The sequence below is a fragment of the Pagrus pagrus genome (assembly GCF_965226575.1).
Source record: "Pagrus pagrus genome assembly, chromosome: 16".
NCBI classification, from domain to species: domain Eukaryota; kingdom Metazoa; phylum Chordata; class Actinopteri; order Spariformes; family Sparidae; genus Pagrus; species Pagrus pagrus.
Window position 1 is genome coordinate 19,853,613 of NC_140200.1, and position 12,389 is coordinate 19,866,001.

Consider the following 12,389-nt stretch of genomic DNA (forward strand, 5'->3'; position numbering starts at 1 on the left):
CTTTGCTGGCGCTGCAAGTATGTCGACTGTGTGTTTACCCGTGCAGTTTTATCAGTGACCGGCAGAGGGCAGTGGCGCTTCAATATCGTTTAATAAGAAACTCCACTGCGGCTGAACCGGAAGGAAAACAAACCCTGAACCCGTTCCTGTTCAGGCTAAACATGGCGGCTACAGGAGCCGGGTCTCCGAGCCGGCTGGTCCAGTATGTTGTTGTCCGCTCGGATCTGGTTCACAAACTGTCCTGGCCCCTGGGGGCTGTTATAACTCAGGCCTGTCATGCTGCTACCGCCGCCATTCACCTTCACTACGGGGACCCGGACACACAGCAGTACCTGGCAGAGCTGGACTCCATGCATAAAGTGGTGCTAGGGGTAAGCGCGACACGTCACGCCAGACTCCATTCAAATATTGGTCAATTAAGTGCTGCTTGGCACGTCAACGACGTTATATCACTGAACACAATTCACTTGATAACACATTGAAATCTAGTCTGGTTAGCAGTATTCTTCGGCGTTGTTCAAATTTATTTAAAATGTCATTTTTAACCGGTTTATACTAGCTGTCACCTGCTAACTAAGCTTTCGAAAACACGTGTGAGAATAACGTGATAACCGGAGGTAAAGCAACGTAAAAAGTCCTCGATTTTTGCTATTTAAAGAGTTCTGTCGATGCAAGCTTAATGCCGAATTTAAAAGTACGTCCTTAAGAAGATAATAAAATCTTAAATGGTATTCTAGCTGTCGTAAGTTTGTGCCGACAAGCAAAGAAATAATGAAAAGATCGGATTTCAGATGGAGTTTGGAGGTATTTATTTATTCAAGATAAATTTCTTTAAATAATAAGAATTTAAAATAATAATTTATTGCAGTCTTTGCTGGTGAAACTGTTTCAATTTCACTATGATGCAATTCATTAAATACTTGAATCAGAAAATGTCCTATTTAATTCATCATCAAGAGGTGTTAGTGCTAAATAAACTACAAATATTTATATGTATTTTCTCTGGCATGGAGGCTGGGGTTAAATGTGAAGTCATGATGATCTGTGTCCCAGTCTTGGACATTAAAGTCTTATGTGTGTTTGTTTTTGTCTCTCTAGGCTCCAGATGAGGCCGCCCTCTCTGGTCTATCAGAGAACCTAACACAGGCCGGTGTGGCCCACAAGCTTTGGATCGAACAGCCAGAGAACATCCCCACCTGCTTGGCTCTGAAGCCATGTCCAAAAGAGACTGTCCAGCCGCTGCTGCGCAAGTTCAAACTCTTCAAATGACGGCATTAAAAGACAATGTTCATATATGAACTACATTGCATGTCAACAGTGAGGAGGAGGCCACAGAGGCTTCACTATCTAATTTCACCTATCAAAGGACGACATCTGAAAGTTGTGCTCCTCATCTCAGTGAATCCTGTAATCAAGATTAAAGTGGGAAAATGTGAAGTCTTTTCTGGATTGATTTGTTGCGGTGGTTAAAAAAACAAACATTTTTTTATGTTAATACTGCAAGATACAACATTTTTCAACACTGTGTTGACACTATACTTTAAATTTTGATTATATAAAAAACTGGCGATGTGTTCAGGATGTCACCATATTATCAGAATTAAACTGTGATAATATAGTGACAAAAATGGATTTGTTGTTTACATAAAGTATGAAGTAAATAAATCATACTTTTTATCTTTTATTTAATTTTGTTTGCACACACAAAGCTGCAATAAAGTCCCCATAATGAAAAAACAATTATGTGTCATACATTTTAATTGAAATATATGTTATTACGTTGCCAATCCCCAACTTAAGAATGGAAAACTTTCTGCTTTGTCATGTTGTGCTGCAGCATGACTCATGTTAGCAAACAGGACATTTAAACTTCCTTCTTAAAAGGATAAACTCATTTCCTTTACATCGAGTCTCTTATCCAGTTGTACAAAACTCAGGCCATATTTCAACATTATGAACTGTCATGGCAAGACCTCAAAACATGTTATTTCAAGTGTAATTTCTAAAAATGCAGCAGTATTACTGCTCAGTACAGTATGTGACACTGTATAACATCAAGTCTTCTGTTTTTTCTGTTAACGCAGTTATGTTCCTTTTGATTGTTTGAACTAGAAAGGGCAGGAAAAGGCCGTTTCCACTTTTTTCAGTCATCTATGAACAACAGAGCAGAGATCAGAATGTGACATTTTACCAGAACCTTTGACTCATTTGTCTTTTTCCTCAGTTTTTTCTCTTCACAGTAAAGCTCGAAAGATAGGAGTCCAAGCAGCTAATAATGAAATGTTTTTCTTTTTTTGATGAAATGCTTCCAATACTCTTTATTTACCTGAATCTCAGTGCTTTGAAAACAGAAAAGATTACCTTTATGAGACTGACATAATTAGGATCTTACCATTTTGCTCTTAGTCACAATCCCCATTTAGACATTTCATGACAGACTGAGTGGACAAACTTATTTCTCTCTACCTCTTGCCATGACTTAATTTTCAGAAACAACAGCTGTGACCTCGCCAACGTTTGTATAAAGAAGTAGGTTAAATGACTGTTGGTCTTCTCAGACACTTAAAGGAGGCTCAAACTACGTGGGACAGTCTCCATCTTCTTGTTCGAGAAGATGTGTTTATTTTAAGTGAATGATTAATATAAGCATCTGGTTGATACTATTGCTCAACTAGTGATTTCCTATAGTTCCAACATGATGGGTTGCACAGCTGACCTCAACATATCAGCTAATCTCCGGCCCTGTCTGAGCTGGCAGTGCTGTAATAAACATAAACGATGACTCCCCATGTTGTCATGGTTTCATGAGGAAAAACCCTGTTCAGTATAAATCAATGTGCAAAATGCAAAAGCGTCGGCATATTAGGGATTAAATGGAAAGACAGCCGGCACTTCCCAGCAAAGACCCGGCACATAATTGTGTCCTTTATTAAATACAGCAGTGTTCATCTGTCTGATGGGTTCCAGGAAATGCTCATGCGCTCTCGCTATATTATCCAGCAGTTTGTGCTATTATTGTTGCCTCCATATTTCTGTGTAAAAGGGTCAAATATTATTTTTTGCAGTGAATTGTGCACCATGCTGCCAGTAAAGCATCGGAAAGATGAGTCAGAGTTTACTTATATTTTCAGAAATTAAATAAATCTTAAGTTTGTCTTCAGACTGGTGTTTAGACATATAATAGTACCCTGCTTACGTTTCAATCACCTTTTCAAAATTCTTAAAATTGGACCTGCTTCTTTTCCCTCACTGAATTTCTATCGTCAAACTGTGCACAGGCATCATTCTGCACAGTGAAGGAACGAGAACACATTTTTGAGTGGAGTGGCCCTTTAATAATAATGTATTCATTTCCGCCCTGTAGGTGCTTTAAGTTTTGAAGGACTCGAATAAAAATGGTGTCGTGTGAGAAGCTAATTCTAAAATATAACCACTTAGTGTCCACCACAGAGCCAGATGTTTGATACATATTATTAATCCTGTTTCAATACATTAATGATACAAAACGTGTGGACAAAAGACCAATGAAGGAACTATAACTGATGCTCTCACACAGAAGTAAAGCTGCAAATGAAGATGATCTTCTGTCACAATTAATCGGATTAATATGTTTATATTACGATATTACATGTCTATTTTTTTCAATAAAATATCAGAAAATAGTGGAAAAAATGTCTGAAGACAAAGTGAATCACTTCAAACTGCATGTTTTGTCCAAACCAAGTGTCAATGTAAGGCAACAAAAGAATTATGCAAATCCCAACAAGTACGCGGCAGCAACTTCAGGGAAATGTTTGTAATTTTTACTTGAAAAATGACTTAAAATGATAAATCAATCATCACAGTAGTTGCTGATTAATTTTCTGTCGATTAACTTGTTGTTTCAGCTCCACACAGAAGCAAAAAAACACAACAAAAAAACAAGTTGTGCGACACAGCTTCACATCTCCCGCACCTGAATAACAAATGTCGAACATGTCATCAAAAAGGCTGCAGGATTTATTCATGCTCCCACTAACCCTGTCTGTCCTCACCGCATGATGGATGATACCAGTTTAAGGAAAAGCAATTTATTCTTAATCGCTGGTTCCACTTACTCCAAAGTGCTTCTGGGCTGATTTTTAAATTAATGTTTCACCGAGAAGAAATTAATGCCTGAGAATGAGTATTGAATCCTTGTATGTCAGGTATCTCAGCTGTGACCTGTAGAAATATCTAGCCAGCACGCCACACAGCATGTGTTCCTCATCTTTAACTTCCACCGCCCTTTTCAGGCACGCTTTAATGAGGCCCTTGTGAGGCAACAATTATTGAATTGGAAAAATAAAGCATAAAACGGTCATAACAAAGGGTCAGAGCGTCATCGGATCCGAACAGCAGCCCTCGTGAGTCACAACCTTGAACTTTGAAGTGAGACGACACACTCTAAAGGAATGCGAGCGACCAATTAACATATTACACACAATGTAATTACTTCTCAGAGTATTTCCCAGAATACCTCCTGAAGACACGCCCATGCACACGCTATTCTCATTCTCACATATAATTTCATCATAATATTCAGAGTGAAATGAGCATGAGAAGCAGCCCTGGAGGAGCAGATCAAGAGTCTGGAGTTGTGCTACTGCAAAAGCTCAAACAACGAGGAAGATTTGTTTTACTTACATTTCTTCAAAACAGTCGACTATAGGAGAGGAGCTACGAGGGAGAGTACACAACTAGACATTAACTGTTTACTATCTCTATTATCTGATGGTGCAAAGTCCATTCAAGTCTCCAAAACATTGTGTCCTACCAACATTAAAGCTGCACTGATCAATAAATCATACAGACAGGGGTGCAGATGACTGTAATGTGAAGGTTGTTGCTGGTGGGCCTAACTTTAAAGCATCACCTCATCTGTGAACATTTCACAAAAACAATTTTCACTGGTGATGGTGGATGCTTCATAATAAAGACTACAACTCCCATGATCCTACAATATTTATGTCTTTTGTTGTGTTTTGATTCAGAGACCACTAGTGGCAGAAATCACTTGTTCAAGGCTGTGTTCAGACCAAATCCGTGGTTGGTGCTAAAGAACATATTTGGTATGGGAGTGTCAATCCATGGTCCGTGCGTGTGACGAGTTGGGAACCCTGCTGTGATTAGTTTGTTGCCACGCGATTAGCCTGCTGGTCCTGCTAGTGAGGGTGCAGGGCCTATTATTACGGCATGTTTTAAACTAGGGCACAAAACCAAACCAAGTGAAACATCACGCCACACAGTGAAATGTCTGCTGTGTTCCCCCTGTAGCATTTATCCATGCTAAATGCCCCTGCTACCGACCCGTTCTGCTCTGCCTCTGATCTGCCGTCATGTCTCGGGATCTCAGGCCCTGTTGAGCAAAAAGATATCCAAAAGATGTTGTTTCAACATCTTTGCCAACACTGAAAAGACTCCTGACATCATAAACCTTTGAGGTCAGGAGGTGCCACATGACGGATCCCTCTCCTGGGAGGGAAAGACATTCAATAGATGTCACATGTACAGAGCAGAACAACAAAATCACACTTTACAGATTTCATTACCAGCATGTCTGATACAAGTAAATTATATAAAGTACATGTGAAGACTGAGGGTCCAGGAGGACGACTGAGCAGGTTGAGGTGTCGCCAAGTGGGGCCCGAGCCAAACACTAAGAACACACATGGTTATTCTTAACGTTTCAAAACAAGTCCCCATCTGCTTCAGTTGTGTGGATGAATGCTGCAACGCTGTTTGGCTGTGAAGCTCCAGATACTTTTTGTGGACTATGTAACCTCACCTGACCTTCCATCGACATGTGGGCGAGTAGATGGAGACTGAATGTTTTATTTTTTGGGTGAACTGTCAGAAAAAAAAACGTGAAGAGGACATGACCTCTAGCAGCGTAAGCACTGACTGCATGCATGTTGTTTTATGCCCTTGAGGTCTGTTTTAATTTAAAGTCTTATATTTTTAAATGGTGTCTGGTGAAGCCAAAGATAATAAAGTTCCTCACTACCAACACACTGCACACCACTCCACTTACTCTCTGTAGTGCCCTTCACACACAGCATTTCTGAATGTGTTGTATGGCGTTGATAGATAATCTTCTCTGTTATTGATCGGGAGTCAGGTCCTGTGTTATTGATCAGTCAGGTCCTGTGTTATCACCACTGTGCACAGAGGCTTCTGCCCGCTGCCCTCCTCGTGAACGCGCCCTGACGCTCCGTGCGGACGAGCAGCCCTGTTTGTTTGTGTTGAGAGATTGGAAATGGCGGAGAGCAGAGACCAAAGCGATAACTTGGGTTTGCAAACGCGAGTGCGCCGTCATTGAAACACAGAAAGCGCCCGCAAGTGATCCCGGGAGTTACTTACGATCTGCAGCTGCCGATGGGATACAAGTCGGACACGGCGAGGACGGATTTACGGAACGAGGTTTGGACTTAGCAAGCTGGTTAGCTAGCTAAGCTAACCGTGCTGGCAGCCTGGCGTTAGCTAGCCTCAAGTCGTGTGTGATTTTAACTACGCAGGCTTGTTTGTCAACAGAAGCTGGCGTTAAATTGCTAGCGAGCCAGCTAACGTGCAACTTTTACCCGGTTTCCCAGCTAACCCGCTCGGGTTTATAACATGGTCGCCACAACTGGCCGCGAAATTTTTAATCCAAAGTAAGAGTGGATAAAAAAGTCAAGACATCTGACTATCCTTGTCGCAAGCAGTAAGTTAAGCTGGTTAGCTAAGTTAGCTAACTGGCTTGTTTTTTGCGCACAATCTGAGCTGCCGTTTGCATGGGAATTAATCATCCAGCGCGACAACTTACAGCAAGACCCCGCTGGCAGGATCGTTATTTACAAGTTCAACGGGCGTCAAAACAGGTAAGACATCCGACACACACCGCCTGACAACATGTCATCCTGACCATCCATGATTTCACTGGCCGCTGCAGCGGGGCTAATGCTGAGGGCCTCCAAACATGCCTGACTCATTGTTGATTTTTCCACATAACGTTGCTACAATTCACCGACACCATCTTCTCTGACTGAATACATAACGTGCAATGCTCGCTGGGACATTTTGCTCCTTCGCCACCTGCAAAGAAAGCTACGAGGCTGTCCTTATGTAAGTCAGTGTGATGGACGGCCTCCAGGCGTCGCTGCGAGTCATTTCATTTGCCCGCAACTTGCGTCCTGAACGCGAAAACTTAAAGGACATCTTGACCTCTTGGTGTGGGGCAAGAAAAACCTCTGGTCATTGTTAGATAACACACATACATAACTCATGTGCAGTGTTGAAGATGCTCCAAAGTAGATGAAGAAGTGGCTAGTCTTTGATTAGTGATCATTTAATGGACAAAATTCACTTTGATTGACCCCATTTTCTGTTCTCCTTGTAGTCCTGCTGCTCATTTAAAGGGGCACTGTGTAGTTTTTGACTCAGAAATATTTATTTTTGCCATAACTGAATAAACAAGCTGTTCTCAGAGGAAAATAAGGTCCCCACAACACTGTTTGAAGATAGAAGGGTGGCAGGGTCCGCCACACATAAACAAAGTGAAACTGTCAGTTTGTTTATTCAGTCATGAAAACGAATAACTTTTGTTTATTTACTAATTTCAGCATGAAAATCAACCACTGAAGATTTCTCTCTTGTGATTAAAATTTCTTCCCAAAAACTACACAGTGCACCTTTAAAGGTGTGCAGCCTTTTGTGTAACATTTCAAATACTTGCATTTGTTTTCAACACTTTTGAGTGTAAAAATGGCGAATCTCAGTGTGGAAAATTGTCTTAAACCAAATCGATGAATAAAGGAATAAAAGTCCATGAGAGTGATCAGTGCTTATTATGTATTAGGAAAACACACTTGCATGTCAAACACTGAGTTGCACTGATTTCTAAAACACTTAATGCAAACTGACATTGAGACGTTTAGAATTGCTGCATTTTATAGACGTGTTCTTAAAGATTGTTTATACCTAAATTAAATCTGCACAATAAATTGTTTCAGCATGGTCATCGTAATGTGCACATGTGCAACAGTCACGTAGCAGGACATGCAATGTCAAGTCAAGGCAATTTAACTCAAACATGTCATACTCCAACTTTTTTACTGCGTGAAACAAAAGCAAAACTTACAAGATTCTTATTTTTAGTGTCTAATCTACATGTCTGTCGATGGGACTGCACTGGCCCTGCCTGCAAATCAAACCAACAAACATGATAATTAAATTCATCAAACAAAGCAGGCCCTAATTTGGATGTTTGATAAAATGCAGTCTCCTACAAAATCACCTCAATCATTCTAAAATAAGTAATTCTTTCCAAATGGAGCTACTTATCTGGAGAAAATGACTTTTTTTCATATTGCAACATATATTGCAGAAAATCTAAATATTGCAATGTCAGTTTGTCCAGAATAGTGCAGCTCGGGCCTAAATTAGGAAGTATTAATTAGGAAGTATTATAAATATTACATTTGTCCTTTGTTTCCTTGGTTAATTGATTAATTTTTGGTCCATAAATGTCAGAAAGTGGTGAAAAATGTTGATCATTGTTTCCCAGAAGTCCAAGATCATATCCTTAGATATCTTGTTTTGTTCACAAACCAGATATTTTCACATTTAAGAAGATGGAATCAGATAATTTTGACTTTTTCTGTCAGTTGTTTAGTTTAATAGTTAGTAATTAAATGTATATAATATAATTTATTGTCATCTAAACATGGAGCTTGTTTGGAGTGTGTCGCCTTGAGTGACAAAATAATTTTAACCTATTTGTTGTTCCAAAATAAAAGTCATTATTAGTACTGCAGTAGTTTGTTTATGAAAGCCACTTGAGCGTTAGTGCTACTTTGGAATTTGGCCTTCGTGCACGTAAAGTGCTGTAGGGTAACAGAGAACAGTTTGGTGGATGATGGACATGTATGTGAAGAGATCTGTCTTTGAAATGTCAACAGAAGTCTCTGATAATAAGGCTAAAATGGGACTGTTTTCTTGAACATCAATCTGTTTAATCTCCAGTTGAGGGGGAGTATATTTCAGTAGAACTTCAGGCTATATGAAGTTCAGTGAAGTTGAGTCAGGTCAGATTAATTTATAAAGCCACAAAAGAAAAAAACACCTAATTTTTCACATACTTGTTTTCATATCGGTCCTGTCTATTCTTTGCCTTTATTTAGCTTAGTTGTCCTTATTCCTGACTTTCTTAGTATGTCTATTCCTGTATAAGTAAACTGAGAGCAGTTTAAAAACAGCACTCAAATTCCTCGTATATGTAAACATGTTTGTCCAATAAAGCTGAATCTGATCCTGACACCACTGCTATCAGACTCAGTTTGGTCAGTGGCATTTAGCTCACACTATTTTTAAATAGTTAATGTAAATCTACTTCTTTGTTTTGCTTGAGGACATTTGCTGATAGCAGGTAGTCTATTTATTAGTGTTGGTGTTGCAGACTTTGTCATGTTCTGAGTGAAAGCATTGTAGCGGGGCCCCCTAGGCTAAGATGTAGACCAGATAAGAGCCAGGATATAGAGTTCACTGTAGACCTCAGTTATTCAGTTCAAGGTTTGCTGTGACTGCTTGAGTACAACGGGTAAACAACAGAATCAAAACAATGTAGTAAGGAAGTGAAAATAGGCATTAGTGTTGTTTTATATGTTCCTCAAACTTGGAACAAAATACCATGTCTTCATTAATCTTGTCTTGTGGCATTTAAGAACGATCAAATGATCCATGCAAACAAATGTATAGAGGATGGATGTTTTGTCTTCCACAAGAATGCGACTTGCAGGGATCATATGAGTGCTGGAAAACCCTTGAGAACATTTAATCAGGTGATTTTGGATAAAGTGCTTGAAACTGCTTGAACTACACTATTTTCTTAAAAAGTTGTCTATTATCAGCTCAGCTAGGTTACAAAGGCTTTTAAGTCTACTTTCACAACTTTTTTATGTTTTCCTTAAATTTGTCACCCCTCTCTAGAATGCTAATGCTCACTATGACAAAACAATTTTGGTGGTTTCTAGCACAATAACGTCAGATTTAAAGTGACCAAACATGTTTATATAAGTATGTAATTTACCACGGATGTTTCTGGTCAGAAAAGCTTGAAAAGGCTTTTTGAAAGAGCTTGAAAAGTGCTTGAATCTGACTTTGTAAGAACCCTGAAGTGGAATGTGGAGAGGAGATGATCCTCAACCAGATCTTGTCACAACATGATGACACGCTATAGCGCTAATTACCGTCACCTCTCTAGATAAAAGAGAGTTTGTGCATACTGATGGAGATGTGGAGGCAGATGAGGGAGGAGATTATTGCTGCTTGATGATTCCAGAAGACTAAAATAAGTCTCATACGTGTTTAATATTTATTCTGTTCCAAGCAGTGGCATTTCCTTTATTAGCTCCTCACACGAGCTGTTAAGCCTACCTAAGGATGAGCCACATTTGAGGCGAATTGTTGGGAGTGAGAGCCCTCCTTCTCCCAGCTAAGCTCTGTGTCTGTATGGAGAATGAGCAGCCATTTTAGCACTCAGCACTGCTGCAGCCTGCCTGCGACTGTCACAGCATTCTTCTGCTGGAGCTCGAGTAGGTTTTCATGCTGTTTGTTTTGAACCCCCCTCCCCAGGACACCTGCAGCCAACCTGTGAAAATGTCACTCTGATGCTTTTACTTAGGGTCAGAAGAACACCAGGCAAATGCTGAATGCTGATGGATGTTATCTGTGGTGGCAGATGAGTCAGTGAGGCTCACCTGCCACTCTGGCTGGTAACTTTTTGGGGATGATATCTTGTGAATGTCTCAGAATAAACAGTTGTCAGTGTTGGCATATAACTGTAAATCTATCTTTAATAGCAGCATGAAATTTGATATTGATGTTGAACCACTTTAGCACCAAAGCTTGACATAATCTGAATCAGTGCCTCTATATCTGCGTCTTGGGCTGTAGTTTTTAGTCACTTGTACATTTCTTAAATTTTTCTACATTCGATCTTTGTTTTCGTCATATTTCTAAATTAAATGATGTCATATCTTGCTCCTGTGAATAATGTCACCCTCTTAAGATGATTGATTTCAATATGCAGTGAGGTGATTGGTTTCCATTATCAACTTCTGACTGTAGTCAAATAATTTTCCTGTGAACTGAAACTCGCCTGTGTGATATTCCCCACACCTGTTAGCTCTGAGGGGGGTACTTTTATTACAACCCACATATCAACAAGAGTTTACTGGGCCAGCTACATCATACTCAAGTGATTTTGAAAAGAACATTGTGCACTGAACAGTTGAACTATTAAACATTGTGTGCTGTTCATGGAACAAAAGATCAGACTTTTCACCCCTAAATGTAGTACCTGTGGTGTTAATGGCTACTCTTGCTGCACTAGTGCGCCTAGCCTTTTTTTTTTTTGGTGCACCAGCACATAATTTAGGTTTACCCAAGCAATTGTGATAGCCTCAAAAATATTTTTTTTTATGTTTTAACATATCTCAACAACTAAGGGGTAGATTGCTATGAAATTTGGAACAGATATTGATGGTGCAAGGAGGATGAAACCCAATGACTTTGGTGATCTTATGGCTTTTTCTGGGCCGCCACCTACAGGTCAAAGATTTAATTACTTTGTGAAATATCTCAACTTCTACGTCATGGGTTGGCACCCAATTTTGTACAAAAAATTCATGGTTCCCCAGCGATGCATCCGAATGACCTTGGTGCTTCACTGACTTTTCCACTTGCACCACAGCAAGGTTGACTTTTGTGGTTGTTCATAGAATATCTATATAATATAATATAAATTTTGCCCACTGATAATAATTGTGTTAATTCCCCGACTTATTTTCTAGCGCCATCGCCAGATGATAATTTTGATTAGGTTAATAAATGATTATCAAATAACCAATGACATCCCCATTAGCTTCATGTGTTCTGTGTGTTTTGTGCTAGATAGCAAATCCAAGCATACTAATTCTCCAAACAAAGATGGTGAATATGGTCAACATTTCAACTAGGGCCTGACCGATATGGATTTTTTGGGGCCGATGCCGATACCGATTATTAGGGGGGGAAAAATCCGATAACCGATTAATCGGCCTATTTATTTATTTTTTTAATAAAGTTTTAAAATTTTATTAATTTAAGTAATATATCTACATATTTACTTATTTTTTTTAAACAAATGGCTGCTTTTGAGCCTTTCAGACACTTTTACAAAGAATTAAAGGCAGAAAAATAATTTCAAATCCTTTTTATTGCTGAGTCAAGCAGCATATTAACATGACAACCATCCAACATTAGGCCTACAACAAGGCACCATTAGCTACTGCTCTTCACGCCGACAGGAAGACCGACTGATCATCTCAGTAATATACCACGGATTTATCATG

The 12,389-nt window shown here is 39.5% G+C and overlaps 2 protein-coding genes across 4 annotated transcripts in view; both read left to right on the forward strand.

Annotated features, from left to right (window-relative positions):
• Positions 1-134: 134 nt before the first annotated feature.
• ptrhd1 (peptidyl-tRNA hydrolase domain containing 1) lies at positions 135-1,437 on the forward strand. The gene is made up of 2 exons (XM_084377517.1): positions 135-371; positions 1,099-1,437. Exons 1-2 carry the CDS (start codon positions 162-164, stop codon positions 1,267-1,269), a joined length of 381 nt encoding a protein of 126 aa, XP_084233643.1. The 5' UTR covers positions 135-161; the 3' UTR covers positions 1,270-1,437.
• A 4,844-nt stretch (positions 1,438-6,281) lies between these two features.
• ncoa1 (nuclear receptor coactivator 1) overlaps positions 6,282-12,389 on the forward strand; it is a 72,977-nt gene continuing 66,869 nt past the window's right edge. For 2 of the 3 annotated variants that reach the window (XM_084377110.1, XM_084377112.1), the window contains exon 1: positions 6,282-6,878. The gene's annotated coding sequence lies outside the window, so the exon portion shown is untranslated. The remainder of the gene's footprint in view (positions 6,879-12,389) is intronic. The other variant, XM_084377111.1, reaches the window with a different exon arrangement.